The sequence below is a fragment of the Mobula birostris genome, chromosome 22, assembly GCF_030028105.1.
Source record: "Mobula birostris isolate sMobBir1 chromosome 22, sMobBir1.hap1, whole genome shotgun sequence".
Lineage (NCBI taxonomy): Eukaryota > Metazoa > Chordata > Chondrichthyes > Myliobatiformes > Myliobatidae > Mobula > Mobula birostris.
The window spans coordinates 15649745-15676060 of record NC_092391.1 but is presented as its reverse complement, the minus strand read 5'-3'; the positions used below and the strand labels follow the sequence as shown (position 1 = coordinate 15676060).

Sequence of the window (26316 nt, the reverse complement as noted above, 5' to 3'; positions counted from 1 at the left end):
CGGTTAAATTTAGAGAAACTTGGAAACTTTTTATGCAACATTTTCATATGATGTAATTTGACCTTTCCGAATCTTCTTTATTAACTTAAGATATATGAATAGAGGAGCGGAGTTGACGACATTACTGAACGTGTTCAATTTAAGATATTTGTCTAGCCCTGTTTTGTTCCGTTTGCTTTTTTTGGGTTTAGTATTTAGTTCTTTTTTTTTCTTTTTTTGGGGGGGTTTTTCTTTGTACATATATTTTTTCTTTCTATTTCTTTTTCTTTTTTATGATCAATTTCATCATGAAGTCTATTATACCTATGTTATTTGAAATTTTTTTTTGTATATGCTTATTAATAACAAGATTGTTACAATCTCTTTGTACCAATATTGTCCTTTTGTTTATAATTTTGAAAATTAATAATAAGATTTAAAAAGGAAAGTGTTTCAATATAATAACAGACGTATATATTATATGAAAACAAGTAGAGAATGTGTGATTTTTTAATGGTACCCATGTTTTATCTCTGTCACCATCCAATCATCCCCACCTTCTGATTGTTCTTCATCTGAACTCTGCATTTTATTTTCACCCAAAATAGGGTCCCTAAGTATCTTTCAATGGTCTCAGAAAACTCGGGTCCATACAGCCCAACTGGCTTTTCATAATGGCAATCCAGTGCGACAGTCACTGGTTCCTTCACCAGAAAGCTCCAAATACTTTCTTACCTTACTCTTTTAAAGAGGAGGAATTCACCACACTTCCTGCTCACTTGATCCTTTTATTGCCCGGGTACTTTCAGTTTGCATCCTTGACCCTTCCATTCGGAAAATGGTTTCTTTTTCTTCACCTCATCTTTCCCCTTCGCCCTTCGCCTTTCTACGAGTAAAGCGGATAGTCAAGCTTCTCCTGTCCACCCACATAATTGATGTCCATTGACAGTGAGACAATGCTGGTTAAACTCGTCTGCCTGCTTTCCAAGACCTCTCCAAGTGCTGATACTCTAGCTAGTGGCAAATTAATGTTTTGAAGCTGTCCAACGTAGTCTCCTTGCCATTGTACTTTGTCTGGCAGTGATATGCTTTGGGATGCCCTGAAGTTATGAAAGGAACAATAGAACGGGCCAGGTTTGAGTCACCAATTCTCCCTTGTTGCCAGGGTAACTGTTTTAGAGAACCTTACAGTTTATTTGGCTATTTCACTACAAATAGTTACAATATGTCAAAATGTATACAACTAAAGGGAAGTTAAAGTCATTACCTTTCAGAAGTGGTGTGTCTGTACATTTAGGATGTTTTGAAGTTGTTTAAGATGTTGGCGAGGCCTAATTTGGAGTATCGTGAGCATTTCTGGTTACGTACCTACCTACCAATCAATAAGATTGAAAGAGTACAGAGAAAATTTCTAAGGATGTAGCCAAGACTTGAGGACGTGAGTTTTAGGGAGAGGTTGAAAAGGCTAGGTCTTTATTCCCTGGAGCGTAGAATGAGGTGAGATTTGATAGAGGTATACAAAATTATAACGGTATAGATAGGGTAAATGCAAGCAGGCTCTTTCCACTGAGGTTGGGTGAGACTAGAACTAAAGGTCATAGGTTAAGGGTGAAAGGTGAAATGTTTAAGAGGAACCTGAGGGAGAACTTCTTCACTCAGAGGGTGGTGAGAGTGTGGAATGAGCTGGTAGCAGAAGTGATGGATGTAGGTTTGACTTCAGTGTTTTAAGAGAAATTTGATTAAGTACCTGGATGGGAGGGTTATGGAGGGCTACAATCCAGGTGCAATTTGGTGGGACAAGGCTGAATTATAGTTCATCACGGACTAGATGAACTGAATGGTCTGTTTCTGTGCTGTAGTGCTCTATGGCTGTATGGGTGTGGATGGAGATTATAGCTTCAATTCAAAAGTTTCCTTGTGCTTTAAGTTAATTATAAAACTTTTAAAGGTGTTTCATTAGCTGTGAGGCAGTTTAACCTGTCCCACACAGATGAAAGTGAAACACTAATGTAAACCCTATCTTTTTTAACTAAAAATATTGGCTTTTAATTTTAACATAATGGGACTTGTGCCCAATTTAAACTACAGACCAAACTTAGACCAAATCTTTTAAACCTGGTGTTGAACCTCCCATTTTCTAAAAGCAAAAAAAAAGTGCAGATACTGGAAATCAAAAATATAAACAGAGAATTCTGGAGCTGCTCAGCAGGTCAGGCAGCATCTGTGAAGAGAGTAACAAACTTTACATTTCAGGTGGTTAATAAACACAGGAGTTTCTGCAGATGCTGGGAACCTTGAGTAACACTCACACAAGATGCTGAAGGAACAAAGCAGGCCAAGCAGCATCTATAGAGAGGGAAAAAGAGTCAACGATTTGGGTGGAGACCCTTCATCCTTTCATCAGAATAATGATTGTCCTGATTCACTGATATGAATAGTGAATTCTAGTAGTTCTCTCTCCACACATGCAGTAGTGCTCCAACATTCTCTATTCTTATTTCAGCCTCTTCATTTTTGCTGAAAGGTTAATTCTCCCTGTGGTGAAGGCAGCACACTAAAAAGAGGCTGGGGAGAGGTCTGTACAAAGTCCTGTTTAAATTACTCCTTAAGTAATTGCACATCATTTCAAAGTTGATGAATACCAGGTTTTATCAGTGCAGCTGGTATCTTAATTCTGGGAATTGGCAGGTGGCTGTGAATCATGATGGCAGATGCTTTTCTTTTAATTGGAGCTACACATGGAGTTCTCAAGGCGCGCAGCGCTAAACAGTCGTGGCCTTTCTCATTTCCTATCAGTTCCATGCTGGCAGTATGGTAACCAAGTCCCCAACAGACCCAGATATACTGATCGAAGATAGAACAGTACAGGCTCTACAGTCCCCAATGTTGTGTTGACCTTTTAATCTACTCCAAGATCAATCTAATCCTTCCCTCCCACATAGCCCTCCATTTCCCTTTCATCCATGTGCTTATCTATGAGTCTATTTAAAATCTTTAATGAATCTGTCTCTACCACCACTTCTTGGCAGCGAATTACATGAACCCACCACTCTCTTGTAAAAAAACTACCTCTGACATCCCGGCTATACTTTCCTCCAGTCACCTTACAATTACGCCATTTCTGCCCTGGGGCTCTGGCTGCCCGCTCTTGCCACTTATCATCTTGTCTCTTCTCATAATCCTTCATACCAAAGAGAAAAGCCCTAACTCACTCAACCTCTCCTCATAAGACATGCTCTCTAATCCAGGCAGCATCCTGGTAAATCTCCTCTGCATCCTCTCTAAAGATTCCACATCCTTCCTATAATGAGGCGACCAGAACTGAACACAATATACCAAGTGTGGTCTAACCAGAGTTTTTATAAAATTGCAATATTACATTGCAGGTTTTAAACTCAATCTCCCAACTAATGAAGGCAAACACACCATATGCCTTCTTAACCACTCTGTCAATTTGCGCAAACACGAGGAAATCTGCAGATGCTGGAATTTCAAGCAACACACATAAAAGTTGCTGGTGAATGCAGCAGGCCAGGAAGCATCTCTAGGAAGAGGTACAGTCGACGTTTTGGGCCAAGACCCTTCGTCAGGACTAACTGAAAGAAGAGATATTAACAGATTTGAAAGTGGGAGGGGAAGGGGGAGATCCGAAATGATAGGAGAAGACAGGAGGGGAGGGATGGAGCCGAGAGCTGGATAGTTGATTGGCAAAAGGGATATGAGGGGATCATGGAACAGGAGGCCCAGGGAGAAAAAAAAGTGGGGGGAGGGGAACCAGAGGATGGGCAAGGGGTATAGTGAGGGGGACAGAGGGAGAAAAAGGAGAGAGAGAAAAAGAATGTGTTCAGTTAGACCTGATGAAGGGTCTCGGCCCAAAACGTCGACTGTACCTCTTCCTAGAGATGCTGCCTGGTCTGCTGTGTTCACCAGCAACTTTTATGTGTGTTGCTATCAATTTGCGCGGCAACTTTAAGGGATCTACAGCTGTGGACCCCAAATCCCTCTGTTCCCCCTCACTGCTAAGAATTCTGCCAGTAACCCTGCTACTCCTGTGGTAGTTTTCACTGACCTGTTACTCTCGCTCCTTCTTGTTCCAGGTGTAAATGCAACATGCATGCAAATAGCTGCCACTTCAAGGAGGGGAGTTTGATGTGCGAATGTGATCACAACACAACAGGCCAAGATTGTGGAAAGTGCAGGAAGAGCTATAAAGCCAAGTCATGGCGACCGGGCAGCTACAGCCCATACCCAATGGGAACAGCCAACAGCTGTATGTATACCATTGCTTTCCTATAGTGTCATGCCCTCTGTTTGTTGACCATGTTTCATTGGAATGGAAGTAACCCTTGGGGTTTGCTGCTACTATGAGCTACGATTAGGTAACAATCCATCTCTTCTGAATGCTCTATTTTCACTGAACTTTCGAAATCTCTACAGGTTCCTCATTCCACTTCAGTGGGCAGCACCCAGCAACACAGCCCTGGTCAAATGTACCCACCAGAAGCCCAGGTTTTTGGAAGGAGGCTGAATGGCAGAGTGACAGCAGTTGGCAAGGAGTTCACTTGTACCTTGAAGTGGGCATTACCACCTCCTTCAGGATTACTAATGCAAAGTGCAAGGTTTGGGGGAAGACATGTTCAAATCCAGAATAGTCTTGACAACTCCAATGCCTTAGCTATAATGGCGTGTTCCAGAAACAAGTGAACACGGAAGAACAACTCCCAGTCCCGTGGTATAGACTGTAGCTCTGGACAATTGTTTTTAGTCAAATCCAGGCACAGTGGAGTTCACTGACAGAGATTTTTTAACTCTGCTGAATCTGGCCAAAACATGCATGAAATTCAAGCACTTTCCCTCTCTCGCTGCCAATCTTATGTTATGTAACTTCAAAACATTAAACTAATTCAAAGGAAGACACGAGAGTCTGAAATGCAGGTCTAGCTTCGAGTTTAAGCGAGGCGCGCATGTGTCATGTTGGTAGCATAATGATGTATACAATTAATGTATTTTTATATACAACCCGTAATAAATCATTTAAAAGAACAAACATGCTTAATCAAACAGCAAGATTACTCAAATTTACTTTGGGACATAATTGTGGAATTCCCGATCCAACACAAATCAGTGCTTTATTCTCCAAAGCAAATAAAAATCAGGGGAAGGAAGCTGATTGAAAACCGCCTGTCTTCTGTTGCTGGTTAAAGTACCCTGGACCTGGGAGTAGAATCCCAGTAACACCTCAGCTATTCTAACAAGCACATTTTCTAACAGATAGAAAAATATTTTGAGAATAATTTTTGCTATAACCAGACCTGCAAACATTAGCTCAAGTACAAGGGCAGGAGAATAACAACTGGAATTTATCCATTTCTGCTGTGCACATGTCTGACACTGCATCTCTCAGATAGTGGTCTTTAAAATCATAACTTTAATGTATATGGTTTATTGATTTTATTTCTCCAAAACACCGTGGGATGATTTCTCTTTGTGGTAAAGATTTCCTAGAAATACAGATTATTGCCTTTACAACAGTAGCAGGTACCTGTCAGGAAGAAAGATAAAAATCTATCAGATTAACTGCTCAGCATCGCTTGAGGTCCCACTGACTGAGAATAGAAGTACGGGCCTATCAGCCAATGATGTTGTGCCAACTTTTCAACCTACACCAAATCCAGTCTCACCCGTCTCTGCCACATAGCCCCCCATTTTTCTTTCATCTATTGCTAGTCTGAAAGTCTGTTAAATTTCCCTCATGTATCTGCTTCTAGCACTGTCGGTGGCAGCTCATTTCACACACCCACCACTCTCCGTGTAAAACACTTACCCCTGACATCCCTCCGTACTTCCCTCCTTTTACTTTAAAATTGGGCCCTCTTGTATTAGCCATCTCCGCCCTGGGAAAAAGTCTCTGGCTTTCCAATCAATCTCTGCCTTTTATCATTTTGTACTCCTCTCACCTTCCTTCACTCCAGAGAGAGAAGCTATAGCTTACTCAACATCTCCTCATAAGACATGCTCTCCAATCCAGGCAGCATCCCGATAAATCTCCTCTGCACCCTTTCTAAAGCTTCCACATTCTTCCTATAATGAGGCTACCAGAACTGAGCACTATATTCCAAGTGTAATCTAACCAGTTTTATAGAGCTGCAACATTACCTCACACTCTTGAACTCAATCCCCCAAACACTTGAAAGCCGACACACCATATATCTTCTTAATTACCCTATCAACCTGTGCAGCAACTTCGAAGGATCGGTAATGTGGACCTCAAGGTCCCTCTGTTCTTCGACACTGCTCGAAATCCTGCCTTTAACCCTGTATTCTGCCTTCAAATTCAACCTCCAAAAATGTATCACTTCACTTGAAATACTCAAGCGGTTTTTTTGCAGGAAGAAAGAACTGTAAATTTTGTGTCTTGGAAACTCGTTAGTCCAAAGAATGGATCTCGCGTGTAGTGGAAACGTACCTTTGCTTCCCACCTCAGATAAAGTAACTTCAATACTTTCTGGCTTTAATTGAAAAGAGATGTCATTGAAATATTTCCTCAACTGATATATTTTACCTGGTTGTCCATGCCCAAGGTAAGTTCTGACGAGTTAGTGATCTCCTAGGCTGCTGAAGGTATCTCTGACACAAGCATTGAACTTCCAAGCATGGCGTAGCTGAGCAACATCTTCAATGCATACAGTACCTTTCCCAGATTAACCGCTAAATCAAAGAGTCAAAAACAAGACACAATCGACCATGAATCTCCCTTTTATTTCCCAGGTCAAGTAAATGGAGTTCAGAGTTAGGGCATAGACAGCAGGGGAGATTTTATTGGGATCACTGGAGACCATTTGCTGAGTGCACATTAATGTAAAAATTACATCCATTAAACAGTGAACAGCTCCCTTACAACACAGCCTTGGGCAGAAGCCCATGTTTTTCAGGGAAGTCAATGGTGCTGGCAGAAAACAAGTTCACTATCACCCAGAAATGGGTACTTCCAACTCCTTTGGGATTGATTGTATTAAAAAATGTGAGTTTGGATGAGAAACCACTGCAAGTGTTCAAAGGTAGTGTTGTCCGATACAGCAGCTGACCTTGCAATAGCCTGACTTCGGTTTCAGTTTACAGCTGAGGTGACACCATTTCACAGCTGTACTGTTGGCCCTGTATGGTACAGCGATGAACCACAGTTCTCCTGCCTCACGTGTGTGGGCGTGAGAGGGTCCTTCATTTCCATGCGTAGGGGACCCAATGTCCACCTATTACGACTGCCTGCCACATCCCCCGGCTGTGTTGCACAAGATGGTGCAACAGCCACCATGCACGTTGATACAACTAGCAGTGGCCCTCCCTGCACCAAAGTCAAACACATATAGCATGTATCGAGAGGAAAATTTGCTCTTCTAAAATTGCCCTCTCGGTGTGACAACGTGCATCTGTGAAACTGCACGCAAAGCCGAATTTGGCGTTACAAAATGCAGAGTTATTAACCCATGAGTGGTATTCGACGCAACAGCCAATCCCCACTTTAAAACCATATACATAAGGGCAAACCAGGCTGGGTGCAGACTGCAGTGCAACCACTGTCTTGAGTTTTATTGTCACAGCGAGGACGGGGTGGGGGGGGGGGAACGTTCTATTCATCAAATTGCTGCTGGCCTCCTTAACATCTTCTTCTGATTTCTTTTCAGGTGTAGCTGCCAGTTCTGCTTACGGCAGTAAGTACAAACCGGGTCACTTGCCTCTGTCTCTGTCTCTTCATCACTCCCACGTCTATCAGTTTTCTTACTTTGATCATAATTTTTAAAACTTTATTTCAAGTGTCTTTCTATTTTGTTTCCATCAAGTTTTGCTTTCAGAATCTGGGTTTGTTTTGCATGTCGATCATCTACTTAAAGCAAGTTTTTCCACAGTTTCTTCAAACGGAATTAATATTTTGGAACAGAGTCTGGGGGGTACAAATGACTTTTCTGACACATCCCTGAGCTGCAGGGTCCAGGATGACTGTGGTCAAGTTTCATGCCGTTAACTCTCGCCCCAGTGTCAGATGTCTCTCACTCCGATCCTGCCTGAGCAACAGTCATGTGACCTTCCCGTCACTAGTGCTGTCAACTCTACCAGCGCGCCCCGATTCCCCACGCTACCTGCTGGACGATGGACTGTCCGGCCTCCGTGTCTGAGTGAGGCAAACCTATGCGGCACCCTGTCCATGTGAGGTATCGGGGTACCAGACGCTGCAGCGACAGCGGCAGGCAGGGTGCGTCCTGATGGGCCACCCTGTGGGTCCCCTGCTGCCGGCGGCAGGAAGGGGGCATTCCAATGCACCACCTGGCCGCCAGGCAGCCTGGCAGCGCAGGATGGCAAAACGGATTGTGTCCCCGGAGCCAGTGATCCGTTGAAGAATTGGTGATTACAGGTGCTTGGAAAGCCACCCCAGGAACTATTGGCCTCACACCCTCTCAGAAAAGGGAGCAAAATAAAGAAAAATAAATGAGAAGTAAATAGAATGTCACGGGAAACATATCAGGTCTATAAAGAGAAGAGAACAGCTGGCCATTTAGGACAGAGTCATAGACTCATAGAGCACGACAGAATACAACCAGGCCCTTTGGCCCATCTGGTCCATGCAAAGCTATTAGTCAGCCTACTCCCGTCGACCTGCGTCACGACCACAGTCTTCCATACCCGTCCCATCCATGTACCTATCTAAATTCAAATGTTGAAATCAAACCCGCATCCATGACTTCCACCGGCAGCTCATTCCACACTCTCCTCTCTCTCTGAGTGAAGAAGCTCCCCCTCATGTTCCCCTTAAACATTTCACCTTTCACCCGTAACCCATGACCTCTAATTCCCGTCTTACCTAACTTCAGGGGGAAAAACCTTCTTGCATTTGCACCCCTCCTAATCTTGTACCATCATCACCACCGTCATGTGCCGGGTCATATGATGTGGCAATCATGGTCTTTCCACGACCATGATCGTTCTTGGTAAATTTTTCTACAGAACTGGTTTGCCATTGCCTTCCTCTGGGCAGTGTCTTTATAAGACGGGTGACCCCAGCCATTATCAATACTGTTCAGAGACTGCCTGCCTGGCGTCAGTGGTTGCATAACCTGGACGTGTGATGGGCACCAGCTGCTCGTACGACCATCCACTACCTGATCCCATGGCTTTGGGTGACCCCGATCGGGGGCTAAGGAGGTGCTACACCTTGCCCAAGGGTGACCTGCAGGCTAGCAGAGGAAAAGAGCACCTTACACCTGCTTTGGTAGAGACATTTCTCCAACCCATCTCCCAATCTTGTGTGCCTCTATCAAATCTCACCTCATTCTCTTATGGTCTAGGAAATAAAGTCCTAACCTAGTCAACCTTTCGCTATAACTCAGGTGTTTTGTCGTTAACGACAAAGGACCTCGGTCTAAGATGGCAGCCTCACACTTTGTCTCCCTTAAGAAGCAGTGTTGAGGTTTTCAGAACATAGTTGTGCTTCTTTCTGGATATCTGGTTCAGCATTCTGAAGCAGTAAAGCCCTGTCTCTATGCCTTCCTGTCAACAGTTGCTTTCATCTGTTTGTAAGTAACTTCCCAAGATGACAGTGTTTCCTGGGATCATTTGTAACCTTGGATGAGCTGGTGTCCTGGGACCAGATCCGTACTTGTGTGTCTTTCTGGCTTGTAACTCCAGTGCAAAGCACAAGAGCTTTGAGTCCTCATCATGAACCTGCTCTCCCACATCCCAACATCGAAGTGCTTCCAGCTGTGGGAACAGGACAGGGCAATGATCAGTGCAACAAACTTTAAAGAAGTCTTTTAAGTTCTGGGAGAAAGATTGATGAAATAGAATGGATCAAGGAAAGTGTTCCAAAACACAGCTGTCGGCACTTGGTGGAGAGCGTAGTGAAGAGGCCAGCAGGAGGTCAACCCCCATTTCGAGGAAAGCCAGTGGACTGAAACAGACTGGGAGCTTTATTAGAAATTTGCCCACTCCTGTGAAAATGGTTACAGTGATCACTGACTGTTGTTTAGGATGTCTCAACTCTTGCTCAACTAAATATTTCCTTTTTGTTTTACACGTATACAGTAATCCAAAAATCACAAGCGGTGATCCCACCCGTAGCTGCCGCCTCACAGAAGCCACAGAAGGGGCCAGGTACAATCTCCTATTAGTTTTCCAACAGACTATGCATCAGAACTCCCTAGAATGAGTTACAAAACCTCCCTAGAGTTGTGGAGGCAAAATCTGGTGAAACTCTCTCCACTGTGTGACTTGTTCAACAAAGTCTATATCAATAAGTAAACTATCACCCAATCAAACTCATTAAAGTTTAGATCCACAGAACCAGAGAACAATCTTCTGCTTCTAGTACTGGTCGTCCGAGTCGCAGAGCTTATGCTCAAACTGATGATGCACAGGGTGCCTCTCCTGAAACAGCAAAGATTTTATATAGAGTTGAAAGATCACTTCAGATGCTGAGTAGTAGAGGAATTTCATTTTTACTTTGAGTTTTTTGGAGCCATGTTTATCCTCTCCCATTTTAAAATTAAAATGCGAGAATCAAAATCAGAATCAGATTTATTATCACTGGCATAATTTGTAAAATTGTTATGTGGCAGCAGTACAGTGCAATACATAAAAATACTATAATACAACAGGAAATGTAAAAAATAAAAATTAGTGCAGAAAGAGAGAAAAAGAAAGTTATAAGACATTTCCTGCAGATTCAGAAGAGTGGCCATTTTAATTCCCTTCCCTGAGTGAGGACTGTGGGGTTGTGTGAATATGTGCAAACAATATGAAAACTTGTAGAAGAAATTTTTTTTTGGTGTATGACAGAAATGGAGGAAACAACGATTATGTTGAATTGAATCCTGGTATTTTGCAATCGAAAGGCTCTTCGGAAGTCAAGAATGAGGCATAAAACTTGTTGCTTACGGCCAGTTTATTAAGGGTTATAAGAACAAAGAAAGAGGAGCTGAGAGAGCAAAGAAAAGACGAAGTAAAAATCAGTCGTGGTCATCTCATACTCAGACTAGAGACAGACAAAATCCCAGTGATAACAATTGAAATAAGATAACCAGATTGAAGTGGTGTGACATCTGCTACTGAAAACTAAGAAACTTCTAGAAAAATACGGAAGCAACTTTACCATATTTACAGAAAATTTCACTGAACAACTACATGTACATATACACAGTAGATGATTATATAAAAATAGAAGCAAGTTTAGGAAAGTTAAGCTGCAAGAAAAATAACAATTCTACACCTTAATCCAACAATTATTTATTTAGTTTTTTATTTAGAGATACAATGCAGAATAGGACCTCTCGGCCTTCAAGCTGCGCCACCCATCAATCCAATGATTTCAAGCTTGATAATCACGGGACAGTTTACGGTGACCACTTAATCCACTAACTAGTATGTCTTTGGACTGTGGGAGGGAACAGGAGCATCCAGGGAAAACCCAGGCATTCCACGGAGAGGATGAATAGACTCCTTACAGAGGATACCGGATTGAACGCTGAACACAAACTGTAATAGCGTTGCGACAACCGCTATGCTACAATGGCACCCGCGTGCCTTTATAAACTGCATAATAATGACCTTGTCAACAGAAGGCATGGGGCTAGTGTTCAAGTCAGTTCTTACATTATTGAAAACAAAGGGCTCCACAGCTAATTGGGACCATTAGAACTCGGAGTCCTTCTTGTACCAGGAGTGAAGAACACCAGACTGACTATTGTACAGATAAAGCTCTTTGAAAATGCTACTAAATTAGTCCCATTCCCTCACAGTGCTGAATAAAACTGATGATTCGCAAACATTTTAAAACCTTTATTTTAAATTGTAATATTACAGAATTATAAATTTCAAATACCCAAGTTTTAATTTTGCAGATAAATTTATATTGATAAGAGTATTTTTAGACTCAGCAAAATAAAACAAGAAATGTCAGCAACACACACGAAATGCTGGAGGAACTCAGGAGGCCAGGCAGGATCTATGGAAAAGAGTACGGTCGACGTTTCTGGCCGAGACCCTTCATCAGGGCTTCCAGCTTGGATTTCCAGCGTCGGCAGATTTTCTCTTGTTTGTGAAGAAATGTCAGCAGTAAGGGGAATCAATTCTAAAGGGCAGAGATTTTCAGAAATTGGAACTTATTGCTAACCCTAAATAGAAGAGATTCTGCAGTTGCTGGAAATCCAGAGTAACACACACAAAATGCTGGAGGAACTCAGCAGGTCAGGCAGCATCGATGGAAAGGAAAGAACGATCGAAGTTTCGGGCAGAGACCTTTCATCAGGACTGGAAAGGGAGGGGCAAGAAGCCAGAATAAGAAGGGGGGGGAAGAGTACAAGCTAGAAGGTGAAAAACCAGGTGAGGGGCGAGGTAGGTGGTGAAGTGAGAAGTTGGATGGTGATAAGTGGAAAAGGGAAAGGGTTGAAGAACAAGGAATCAGTTAGTACAGGAGAGTGGTCCAATCACAAACTAGACAAAATCTGCAGATGTTGGAAATCTGAAGGGTTTCAGCCCGTGACGTTGACAGTGTTCTTTTCCATAGATGCTGCTGGCCTGCTGAGTTCCTCCAGCATTTTGTGTAGAGGAGAGTGGATTAGTATTGTTAAATGTAAAAGGGTAAATTGGTTTATTATTGTTTCAGTGAAAACTGTGATCCATTCAGTTGATTTGAATGATCCGTACAGATCATTTCATTAGAACTGTGCATTGAAGTAATGTAAGGGAAAACACTAAAATTATGTAGAATAAAGTATTACAGTTACAGAGAAAGTGCAGTGCCAGCAGGCAATTTACATTTAAAAGAGTAGAATGATTATAATGGACATAATAAGTACGTCTGCAGAGAGTCGCCACATACAGTACCATCTGCTCAAACAGAGCTGTATGTTTGGTGAACCCAGAACCTGATTTCTAGAAGCTGATGTTGGTAGAGAGAAGGCAGGGTGCAGGGTGTTAGGTGTGAGATTTGTGATAAAAGGAGAAAGTTAGATTACAAAACTGCATTCAATGGTCACTTTATTAGGTACACCCGTGCACCTGCTTGTTAATGCAAATATCTAATCAACCAATCACGTGGCAGCAAAACAATGGATGAAAGCATGCAGGCATGGTCAAGAGGTTCAGTTGTTGTTCAGGCCAAACATCAGAATGGGGAAGAAAAGTAATCTAAGTGGCTTTAAGTGGAATGATAGTTGGTGCCAGACGGAGTGATTTGATTATCTCAGAAAGTGCTGATCTCCTTGGACTTCCACACACTACAGTCTCTATAGTTTGCAGAGAATGGCATGAAAAACAAAAGAAAAAAAATCCAGTTCTGTGGGCGAAAATGCCTTATTAATGAGAGAGGCCAGTGGAGAATGGCCAGATTTGTTGAAGCTGACAGGAAGGCGACAGTAACTCAAATAACCACAGGTTACAACAGTGGTGTGCAGAAGAGCAACTCTGAATGCACAACACGTCAAAAGTGGATGGGCTCCAGCAGCAAAAGATCACAAACGTACACTCAGTGGCTACTTTATTCGGTTCAGGCCATACCTAATAAAGTGGCCACTGAGTATATTTTAAAGTAAGGAACATTTTTAAGAACAGAATGATTGAAACTTGAAATGTGAGTGCCCATTGGTTAAGAACAATCAACTATGGTTATTGGTTAGGGTCACTTTGCAAGAATCATGATTTGTCACAAGCAGAGTTAGAGATGTCAGCTCCTATCCTTCCAGCAGCTAATGAGAAACACTTCCCTGAATAATGATTATTGGTAAAAGTCTCTAAAAAAGCACCAGTCATGCTAATTGCTGGACAGGTTTCTTTAGCTTGAGTATTGCTCAGCCGTCTAAGCCAAATCCCTTGATTGTTTATATGCTTAGTGCCGAAGGAAGAAGTAATCGAGCTACTTCTGTCAATGCGATTGGCCTTCGTGTGATTGAAGGAAGCCTCTGCAATACTAAGCCTTGCGTTCTGCGGTGATTTTAACAAAGACCCAGGCTCCTGTGGAGCTGCACTAAATCGCACACTGTTTGCAACCTTGAATGCAATGTGCCAGTCATAGTGGCAGTGGTGAAGGACACATCAATACAAATTTCTTTTAAAAAATCAATGTTAAATTATCTCTTTCCTTAATGCAGATTCACATTCACAAGCCCGCAGAAAGGAAGAAAGTTTTAATGGCAGTGGAACAACTCTCCTTACCATAAGACCATAAGACATAGGAGCAGAATTAGGCCTATCAGCTCATTGAGTCTGCTCCGCCATTCCATCATGGCTGATCTATTATCCCTCTCAACCCCATTGTCCTGCCTTCTCCCCATAACCTTTGACACCCTTACTAATCAAGAACCTATCAACCTCCACTTTAAATATACCCAGTGACTTGGTCTCCACAGCCATCTGTGGCAATGAATTCCACAGATTCACCACTCTCTAGCTAAAGAAATTCTTCCTCATCTGTTTTCTAAAGGGACATCCTTGTATTCCGTGTCTGTGTCCTCTTGAATTGAACTGATCATGACCATTGTGGGCAGTTCCATGCCAGTAAGATCTCAGGATCCCAAAATGATGAGTTGAGCTGAGGGGCCTGTTTCTGTGTTCGATGTCTGTATGGCTCTATGATCGCTGGACCAAGTTGGGTCTTCAATCTCAATTATCTGCCATTTGCCCGAAATTAATCATCAAAATGCAAAACCGTACAAGGAAGGACAGGGACAAGAAATTGTTCTGGTACTTCCACATAGAAAAAGTACAAAGGGCTGGAAATGCCAGGCAGTGATAACAAACAGAAGACAAAAAAGAGTGGTTACTAGTGCCTGTAGGCTTTCAGCACAATCTCAAAACTTCAGGTCATATAAAAATAAAAGTGTACAAAACTATGAAGAGTATTAAGTGAGTTCAGGAGCATTAAATAGGGTAATAAGTTAGGTATATGGGGACCAGATTAAATTTATTGCAGAGAATCCTGATTGAAAATCAAAACAAAATATGCAGACGCTGGGAATCTGAGATAAAATCAGAAGACGCTGGGCGATCTCAGCAGGTCAGGCAGCATCTGCGAAAAGAGAAATAGTTCATGTTTTGGGTCTGATCCCCTAAATGTGGGCTTTTCTTACTGCTGATGGCCCACGAACCCAAAACTTTAACTGTTTCTTTTCTCACAGATGCTGCCTGACTTGCAGAACTTTTCCCAGAATTTTGTGCTTTGATTCCTGAAGTTTTCCAGAGGATGGTGGATCTGTGGAATTCATTGCCACAGACAGCCGTAGAGGCCAAGTCAGTGGGTATACTTAAAAAGGAGGTTGATAGATTCTTGATTAGTTGGGGCATCAAAAGTTGCGGGGAGAAGGCAGGAGAATGGGGTTGAGAGGGAAGATGGAGTGGCAGAGCAGACTTGATGGACTGAATGGCCTAATTCTGTTCCTATGTCTTATGGTCTTATGGTCCTAGAATTTGCAGGGAAAACTAATTCAGATGAAACATACACTCAAAATTAAAATTGTAAAAGGACACAACCAGACGTATTTGGGGATATCAAATATCAAAAGCTACAGTACATTCATAAAGCCATGGTTAAAAATAGTGATTGCCTAAAAGAAGGAAGGAATGCTGAACTCATGTAGATGATAGAATGTTGCTGCCTGTTTTGAGTAAGGTTACTTTAAGAAGGATGTGGAGTATGAATTAAATATGATGTCATCAGGGCATTGAAGGGAGACCAGTGAAACGGAATTGTTTTCCTGGATTAAGATAAACTGGCTGGTGGCATAGTGGCATCAGCGCTGGACTTCGGGGCGAGAGGTCCTGAGTTCGAATCTGGCCAGCTCCCTTGCATGCTTTCCATCCATGCCTGGGTTGAGCGTCAAACTAACAACTCGACCTTGTTAAAAAAAAAACAAGGAGAGGGATGGTTTCGCCAGGTTTCAGATGGCCAAGACACACCATACGATGAGGAAAAATAAAGCTTGTCATGATGGCGCCCTGACGACTCCACCAGGAGTTAAGGGTGTGCACGCACGCGCACGCACGCGCGCACACACACACACACACACAAAATCCTGAAGGGAGAGTTTGTTTGATAAGTAAATTTTCAATAGAGCAAGTAAGACAAAGGAACATAAATTTAAGATCAAAGGAAGAATAAAGAGCAAAACTTTAGAAGGACAGGCACAAACCTTGACATTTTTTTTGGAAGTAAGGAAAGGTGTTAAAGAATTGAAAAATAAAAAAAATAAAGGTAATTTAATAGTTTGTGTCTGGACGGATAAGATAGTGAAAGCTCTGGGTACCAGTGAAATGGCTTGATTTGTGGGTAATGGGGCGTATGTAATCCTGAGGTCAAGATTGAATCATTCATAATCTTATTCAAAAGCAAAACAGAGTTGAAGGGCTAAGTAGCCCATTCCTGCTCCTTTTCCTTATATTCTCATGATACTGGTGACAGTTGGGAAACAGCCTGTCAATAAGGCTATTTTTAAAAGAAATCAGTTGGATTTCATTCCCAGATTCCTGCAGAAAGGAAAGAATTAATGGCAGTGTCAAAACAGAAATAGTAACTAAGCCTATGGATACTCTCATTTGTATTAGTCCACCAGTAGATTCACCAGAAGGAGCACTGATCAATTCACTAGTCAAATTGGCCACTAAAACCATCAATTTTCTTGGAACAGTATTCATCAAGGAACTCAACTTCCTGCTGTCCATTCCCTGTCCATGATGCTTAGTGTATTCCCTGTGCTGAACCATATTCCTTCATTTCTCATCAATAGCACAACCTACCTTCGAGAATTCTCCACAATTAAGTGTGTAAATAGCAGTTATCAGAAGACTCGAGAGCTGAATTTTCCTCAAAATTGTTCATCAATCTGCCTCTGTTCTGCTTCATTGAAAGGAGAAATCATTCCTCGTCTCGATACAGGGGCCAAGAAGAGTAAGTCTTCCACATGGGTCATTAATAATTAGTATTAGTTAGCATAGACCAAAATTACTAACTAGTAATAGTTAGCATAGAACAACAGTTAACAGTTATTATAATCTTAAGCAACTCTGATTTTAAATCTAACTATTTGTTATCACTAGTTATTTTGGAATCAAAGTTTCCTCTGCATAGTTACTAGTGTTTCCACCTTTTTTTAGTATTAGTTATCTTTAGTGAACATAGCCTTTAGCTCTAGTAACTGAGACAAGTACATTTGCAACGTTATTAGTGGATTCTAACCCACCTTAGAAATCGTGCTTTTATTTCTTGTTAAAGGACTTGTACCAATTGCTGAGCAAGGAATTAAAAAGGGTGAGTTTATCATTCTGGTTAGAATAACTGAGACCCATAGTGGTATCTACCAGTTATAAGTGAAAGCCTGCCAGTTTCCATGCTCTTTGACAGAATTTAAAACCCGTTACGTGTAGCTTATTCAAGGTGCAGATAATTTCTTCTGCTTTATATTACTTTCATTAATTTTACGTTGTCCCTTGAAAGCCAGGTCAGAAATGGAACATCATCAGGCAATTCCACCAAGGACATCATCACAGCCACGCAGACTTCTGTGCCTGCTCGAAGTCTGCACCCACACAACCCCAGCCAGAGCCACTACAGTTGAATGCGATTATCCCATTTCAGTGTTGTGTGGCCCCACTGAGATCAGCTGACACTCTCCTACCATTTCCCTATAACCCCAATTTTCTTCTTTTTAATCATATCTCCATTCCCTTTATACTTTTCGAATTCCAATTTCTCTCAATGGTCCAATCCAGATTCTGCCAAAGAGTTAAAATGCACTATATTTGGGTCTCTTCTAAAGGTTATATATATATTTTGTCAAGTGATCAATTATCTGTGATTTATCTGCATTCTTGGAATGTATCAACCATACGCAACAGTGACCCTGTTGCTAGGTGAGTTCCCTATGGATATGCAGCCAAGAATAATTCTCTGAAGGAAATGTTCCCATACAAAGTCAACTTACTGGACTGCTCTGCAAGTCTGACTAACACCTTATACACTTCTCCATTACTACACAATCATCTAACTTATACACTAAGTACAACACCATTAGCTATTCTGTGACTAAGTCCTACACAATTTGCTACATGTACCTTAGGATAAAAACTTTTAAATGCCTTTTGATCCCTTTACATGGCTAAATCACCAATCGTTCGGTCATCAAGTGTAATATAAATTTTAGCAATTAAATTGGTTGCAGAGATGGTATTAGTTAATTGAAGTCATCAAAAGATAGTTGGTTTGTGGCAAGACCTATGTTTTGCAATACTTACATTTTACAAAGTACTAATACGGCATAATGAAATTGTTTTGGATTAGAATAGGCAGATTAAAACCTGACTGCGTGTGTCCTAAGTTGTACTATCACGTTCCTCTGTCACTCGTCCCAAGCTGTGTTATCCATACTAGCTTCCAGTTAAAATGTTCAACCACTTTCAAACAGTTTCAGTGCCTCTCCCCTCCCTCCAACTCCAGAGATCTGTACTCCTCCATTTTTGGCCTTCTGTCCTTACAGCATCCTTGGCAACCAATTCCTCCCAGAACTTTCCAGTCTCCTTCCCTCTTAAGTGTGGTCCTTAAAGCCTACATCTCTGACCAAACTTTTGGTCATCCCTTTCTGTGCTTTGCTGATAATGCTTTTCTGGGTTACTGAGGTCTATATCAGTGGTGCTATATAAATGGAAACTGATTCTTGTTAATAATTAAATATACTGACAGAAATTCAAGTAGAATATATTTTAATTTAGTGTAATTACTTAGAGAAACCATAATCCTTTAATGTGAATTATGAGATTGGATTGCCTAGTTTGCAAAAAAAAAGAGCAATAGCTGCTTCTCTTGTGGAATGAAATTATCTTACTGATAGAGTCTTCAATTTACAATGCTCGTACCTGACACACTGTATCTATATGACGGTCCACTGCTTGTTTACAAGGAGGACAGAGATCAGTCTCCAGACAAGGAATCAAGAAAGGTGAGATTATATTAAGTTATTGATTCTGACCAGTGACATAAGCACAATAATTATTTGTTCTAAATCTTAATTTTAAACATAGATTGATCTCCTAGATACTTAGTATTAACAGAGATGTGTCTGAGTAGCCACTCAAGTGAACATCTGATAACAGATGTTTCGGCTAAGTGAATGAAAATGGAAGATTTACTTGTAATAACAGTTAATGGATTCGTTTCCTTCTGAAATATCTTTAAGTGAGCAGTTTTATCCACAAAGTGCAGTATTCAGCAGGTTTTCTCTCCTCTGGGTATGAATCTCATGGCTTCTTATTATTGCAGATCACTTTATATTCAGTGGGTAAAACCTGAATACACATTTTCAACACACCGAGGGTCTTGTTCTCCCCAGTGGAATATTTTTCTTCTACAAAGTATCCCACCCTAATGATCTGACTCTGAAACGACTCTGTTCACTGCTAGGGGATATCTTGATGATTTGCCACTGTCTGGTCATGAAGAAATCAAAGTTACACGGTAACAAACATGAAGCCCCTAGATAGTTAGTTTTAACAGAGCTCTATCTGTAACAATGATATACTCAATTGTACAACAGATACTTTTCTCTGCCTGCACCTCTACACTAAATAAATCAATTACCCCTCCGCAGATAAACAGATCTTACTCCTTTCTGCCACATTCAATCATTTTGTTCATCTACATTAGGAGGAAAATCCCTCACTGACTCCTTCGTCTACCGCGTTGCTGGTGCTGTACGAGGTTCCACACTGGAGACAGAGGCTCAGGCTTGTTGAACGATCAACAGTGATATGCGACATGAGAAGGTCATGGCCTACACTATGAGTAATGAAGGGAGTAGATGCAGGGCAGGCTGAGCACTATCCCAGGAGACAAGTTCATTGACAAATTAATCCCTGCCTCTCAGATTCTTTCCTAGCTCCAGTTCCTGCTGATAATATGAATGCCTTCTATGAGCACTGGTGCATCTTATAATGAGCAATGGTTTTTCTTAAAAGGGCACCAGACATAATCTCGCATTTAAAATCCTAATTCACAGATTCACTTTGCCATTTTCTAAAGTGGCTTAAATGGTCTAATAGACATTTGTAATCATTTAAATTAAATATGGAAATTACTACATTTTTAACAGGCAAAATCTGCTCTGATATACACGGAGTCATAATATTAAATAGATTGGTTCCTGTGACTAAAATAACAAGTTAAATAATTACTACATTTCTGTCAACTGAAATTAAACCTAAGATTCCATTTCTTATGATTGGTAAAATTAAAACTATTTTCTAGAATTGAAGCAAGTGTAAACTGGCATAATGTGTGTATATTTTTAGATTTTGAGATTTACAGTGCAGTAACAGGCCCTATTGACCCAACGAGCCCACACCGCCGAATAGCACCCACGTGACCAATTAACCTACTAACCCGTACATCTCTGGAATGCAGAAGGACAGCAGAAAACCCAGAGGAAGCCCACGCGGTCACAAGGAGAACGTACAAACTCCTTACAGACAATGATGGAATTGAACCGGGGTCACTGGCACTGTAATTGTTTTCTGCTAACCACTGTGCTACCGTATAACCCCAGTTCATAGGCACATTGAGGAAGGGAGGAGGGTGGTGCAATGTTCTGTTGGTGAGGTTCTGTGAATATATAAAATGTGAATTGGTTACAAATCAGAAAGCCCTGCATTCACTGAGTTACCTGATAATAAATGCTTATCTATTCTGTTTCAATTTAGAGACCTTCAGGAGCAATGGCAATTAGCTGTAGATCATTTAGAGCAATCCCTGAGGAATTGGTTTGTTTTTCATGGGTGACACAGATTCCATTAAGTGGAAGGGAATGCCATAGATATACCTGTAAAGAACCGATATGATGGCACAATTACCCAATCCCCAGAGGATAACTGGATAATTGCCAGTAGTCAGCATCTTGCCACACGAGAAATCCAGAGTGACAAGAACAAAAGTGCCAGAAGATCTCATTAGATCAAGCAGCATCTGTGGAGGCAAAAGGATGATCAAAGCCTTAAATCCTGATCCAGGGTCTTGACTTGAAATGCCAACTATCCCTTTGCCATCACAGATGCTATCTTATCTGCTAAGTTCTCCTAGTAGTTTTTTTTTTGCTCCAAATTTTGGCATCTGCAGTCTCTTGGGTCCTAGTTCACCTAAAGATTCCAGCTCGATAAGGCGGTTAAGCAAGCTTATTGAATGCTTGCTTTTACTAGTTGAGGCATTAAGTTCAAAAGTCATGGCGCTATGTTGCAACGTCATAAAACTCCGGTTGGGCCACATCTGGAGTATTGCACACAGTTCTGTTCACCCCACTGTATAATGTTGAGGCTTTGGAGATGGTGCAGAAGAGGTTTAGCAGAATGCTGCCTGGCTTAGAGGGCAGGTGCTATCATGAGAGGATGAATAAACTTGGGTTGTTTTTTTTCCGGAGTGCCAGAGGAAGAGGGGAGATCTGATAGAGGTGCATAAGATTATGAGAGGCATAAATAGAGTAGACAGGGAATACCTGTGTCCCAGGGTTGAAATGTCTAATACCAGAGGGCATGCATTGAAGGTGAGAGGGGGTAGGTTCAAGGAGGATGTGAGGGGTAAGTGTTTTGCTCAGAGAGTAGTGGATGCCTGGAATGCGCTGCCTGGCATGGTGGTAGAGGCAAATAAATTAGAGGCTTTTAAGAGATGTTTGGATAGGCACATGGATGTGAGGAAGATGGAGGGATATGGACGTTGTTTAAGTAGAAGGGATTGGTGTTTAGGTATTTTTGATTTGCTTTTTAGCTGGTTTGGCACAACATTGTGGGCTGTACTGTTCTATGTTCTAAGCAGTATTCTGAGATGGAAGTAATGGTAAACAATACTGTTACAAGTTATCCATCAGTGTAACAAGGAGGTTGACTCAGGGGTATGAGAGCTTCTGATGAAGTATGCTTAATAGTGGGAAAGAAAATTTTAGCAATTAAAGCTGAATTTTCCGATTTATAGTAGATCAATATTAAACATGGTAATATCAGACCATTCCGAGTTCACTTATTCCCTATATCATTGTAATCTCAATCAGACACATATGGATTAGTTCTGAGTCATCTGTGGGATAAGTGCTTGCACTACACCACTTTGTGCTTCAATCATCTCTCCGTTTCTACTCCAATAGGCAACTATTGTCACAAACTAAAGTGTACAAGCATGCTTTAGAACAGAAATCAGGAGGAATTTCTTTACCCGGAAGATGAGGAATCTGTGGAATTCATTGACACAGACAGCTGTGGAGGCCAAGTCACTGTGTATATTTAAAGTAGAGGTTGATTGGCTCTTGATTTGTCAAGGTATCAAAGTTATGGGGAGAAGGCAAGAGAATGGTGTTGAGAGGGTTAATAAATCAGCCATGATGTAATGGTGCAGCAGACTCAATGGGCTGAATAGCTTAATTCTGCTCCAACTGTATGCCTTACAGTCTCAGTGCATGTAATTTTCCCCAATTATTATATTGAACTTTAATTGACTGCTGCCTTGTTAGATACTTGGTGACACCATGTGGCCTCGTTGGATACAGGGAAGAAGCAACAATATGCCAAGCTGAAACAGTTCTTGTACTGGTGGGAATCACTGACATAAATTTTAGATGCTGTCAGTTAAATCCAATCTGCTCTATCAACCTGTCAGAGTGAATTGCAAAGCAGAGTGGAAGATGCAGAGCCTCTCTGTAACAGAAGTTAAATTGCACGTTTAACTGAGAGATAGTAGGTAAATGTGTCAATTTAGTGCAGTTTTAAGATGCACTGTTTATAAAATTGATAAGATTAATAAGACAGGAAAAGAAGTAGCCTAGTCTAGAAGAATGTCCAATCTGAAATCAAGCAGCTATTAGGTTTCATATTAAAGCAGACATTTCTCATAAAACTGTCCTTGCATTTCCCGGGCTGATTTAGGAGAGGTCACAGTTCTGTCACCCTTAATGACAAATGGATCAATTAGTAGTCACCAGCAACCTTGACCCTGATGACAGGCTAGACGCTCTCAATAATAATCATCCAGATGTCCCACAAATACCCGACTCTTCCCCAGAGTCACCAGTTTCTCTATTGGTGGCCACTTTACGAGGTATGCCTGTGCAGCTGCTTGTTAGTGCAAATATTTAATCAGCTAATCATGTGGCAGGAACTCAATGCATTGAAGCATGCAGACATGGTCAAGAGGTCCAGTTGTCGTTCAGACCAGATATCAGAATGGGGAAGAAATGTGATGCAAGTGACTTTGACCGTGGAATGATCGTTGCTGTCAGAGGAGATGGTTTGAGTATCTCAGAAACTGCTGTTCTCCTGATGCTTTCACACAGAATGGTTTTAGAGTTTTACAGAGAATCGTGCAATTTTTTTTTAAACGTAAATATAAGCATCCAGCAAGCAGCAGATATGAGAGCGAAACCCCCTTTTAATGAGAGAGGTCAGAGGAGAATTTCCAGACTAGATCAAACTGACATGGTGACAGTAACTCAAATAACCACGCGTTACAACAGTGGTGTGCAGAAGAGCATCTCTGAACACACAACATGTCGAACCTTGCAGTGCATGGGCTGCAGCAGCAGAACACCATGAACACACACTCAGTTGCCGCTTTATTAGGCATAGAAGGTTCTGTACCTAATAAAGTGGGCACTGAGCAAATACACGATTGAAATCGGAGATGCCGCAGAGTGAAGCATGTCTGTTCTAGTCATAAATATCGTTTGAGTGCAGGCTTTCCATTCGTTTCAGAAGCTCTTCTATGAGCAGAATCTTACAAACTACAAGTTGATTAGGTGGCAGTAGCCAATACTGAGGGTTACACTTTCTCCAACGACTCACTTAAGCCTGTCACCTGTACTGGGGCATAGGCTGCCGACAGCAGCTGGACAGAGACCCCTGTCCTGGGCCGGTCTTTCAAGTTGTCCCCAAGAGCACCCATCTTCTTTGTGCATCCTTCCTCTCCCAAGTAGCCCAACTTCTTGGAGCTACTGTTGGCTTTTCTACGGCACTGGGTTTTGCGGGATGGGGTTGTTAGTCCCATGCCCAACTCCGCTCCTTTCGCAACCGAGCTTGGGACCGTCCGTGGCGAAGTTAATTCTCTCAAGGAACCCACTGCCAATCATTCCTCACGATCACACTTAGGACTGTCCGGAGAGGTAAATAATGGGCGGTGCGACCGACCTCTCCCGTCGTGCACTTTCGCCCATAGTCAAAATTATCTTCGAACTCGGGCATGGTGCCAGAAAGCAGGCGGTAGGGGACATCAAATGGCAAAATAGACAGAGAAAGGTCGGACATAGTTATATTAATGCGAGGATTCAGGAGGCTTAAAACACTCCCGACATTTACCGCAGATCCAATCTGCTAAATGATAAATAACAAAGCATTAAACCGAAACGTTTTAATAAACTATCAACAGATTAACATTTGGAAAGGTGAAGGCGGGGATATTTAATCTGCCTCCTCGGGTTATTTTAAACAATTAGACTCTTCAGTTACTCTTTTAAATGGAGAATTATAATTATTAACATTTTAATAGAGCCAGTCTCCATTGCACGAAATGCAAGCTCCCGTCTTTTGTTAAAAGCTGCATCTTAAACGTGAGATGAGTTCGGCTACAGGGTAAACGGAGACGTTAGCCCTCTCAAACTATTGTGAACATAGGACTTACGATTTCCTACCTGTGGTGTTGAGCGATTTTTTTTGTGTCGACGTAGATGCCACAGTTTCTTAAAAATACAGAATCCGAATCAAATACCGAAAATGCTGGAAACAGATTCAATCCAATCAGAAAGCACGAGTACATCCCGGATTTAGTTTAAACTCTCCCCTTTCAGCCCCAGTGAAAAATCCCTACGCGAGTTGCTTAGAACACGGGCTGACCTCTTGTCCACTTTTTAGATTTTCTTATTGAAAGAAAAAGTTAAATCTCTTTTAAATGTAGCAGAACTGATTTTCCCTGCGAATTGCACGGATAATGATACAAATTAAAAAGTACAAACAAGTTACACATCGTTAACCGAATTAAATGTACTTCATTAATTGTATTTCTTTAAAAAACTGTGGAATTCGTTGCCACGGGCAGCTGTGGTGGCCAAGTCTTTATGTGTATTTAAGGCAGAAGTTGATAGATGTTGTTTGGTCAGAGCGTGAAGGGATGCAGGGCGAAAGCAGGAGATTGGGTCTGAGAGGAGAATTGGACTAGCCATGATGAAATGGCGAAGCAGACTCAATGGGCCAAGTGGCCGAATTCTGCTCCTATGGTCTAAAAACGTGCTTCTTCTAGTAGAACAGGTGACGTTATAATTTAATGAACCCTGGAAGCCACCACCAGTTATTTATTACGCGCTGGGTAGGCTTGGGAATTTGACACCGGGGTTATAATGCTGCTACAAAGACAAAATGAAGAAACCTTTTATATTTCTAAACACTCGGGGAAAGTAGGGATAAGTAGCATTTTTTCATCCGTGGTCCGTTGATAACGACACTTTGTTGTAATCTGGATTTGTTGGGGATAATGATTATCAAATTCATAAATTGAATCCTGAAAAGTCCGTTCGGGGATAAATAAACGTTTCTGCGTATTTTAGAAACGATGGCCTGTTTTATTTTAAATAAATGTCCGGAAGGATTGGGCATATGCAGTAATTACGTTTGGATTCACGCCCAAACATGGTGTATCTTTATCGTCAAGTGTTCGCTCGAGTGAAGCTCAATTCCGGTCGGGAGATGTGGCAAAGTTTCAGAAGTTACTTGTTCCTCACTTAGTTTGTGATGCACGTCGGTATTAACACCCCAACGCCCCCCCCCCCACCACCAACCATTGGCATCAATGTAACCCCGGCCCCGCCGCCATAAATGCCCTGTTGTGAAAGGCAATTAAGTTCAAAGGGCCAAGGGTTTAGCACCCTAGACACGTGGCCCAGCCTGTGTGTAGAATGGTAAATCGCATTGTAAAATCTAGCTTACGGAACATGGTAATTTATTCAGCAAAAGAGGAATAATTAAGCACAGTATTTAAATTTCAGCCTTGTCCCGTTAAATGATGCCATGTGATGCTGATGCAAGTGAGCTTTTCCCATTTACTTGTGCATATAACGATAAACTCGAATGTGACTTAGCATTTCGTGCGTCATGTTTACAACACAGGGCGTCACCATTCAGCCGACCGTGTGTTTGCTAAGACTTAATCGTGCAGTTTTGCGATGGTACGAGACCACTGAAGCCGCGGTGTTCACGTTATCACTGAAGATTATCTTTGCCAACTCCGCTTTCCAGATCCCCGCTCATTTGTACTCCCATTCATTTGAATCAAATCCACCTATAAGACGT

The 26316-nt window shown here is 41.7% G+C and overlaps 1 protein-coding gene across 1 annotated transcript in view; it reads left to right on the top strand.

The window, feature by feature from the left end:
* The window catches only part of ntng2a (netrin g2a), a 135321-nt gene that overhangs the window by 96594 nt on the left and 12411 nt on the right, over positions 1-26316 (top strand). The window contains exons 4-5 of the mRNA XM_072240105.1: positions 4077-4249; positions 7662-7688. Coding sequence (XP_072096206.1) covers positions 4077-4249; positions 7662-7688 — 200 coding nt within the window. The remainder of the gene's footprint in view (positions 1-4076; positions 4250-7661; positions 7689-26316) is intronic.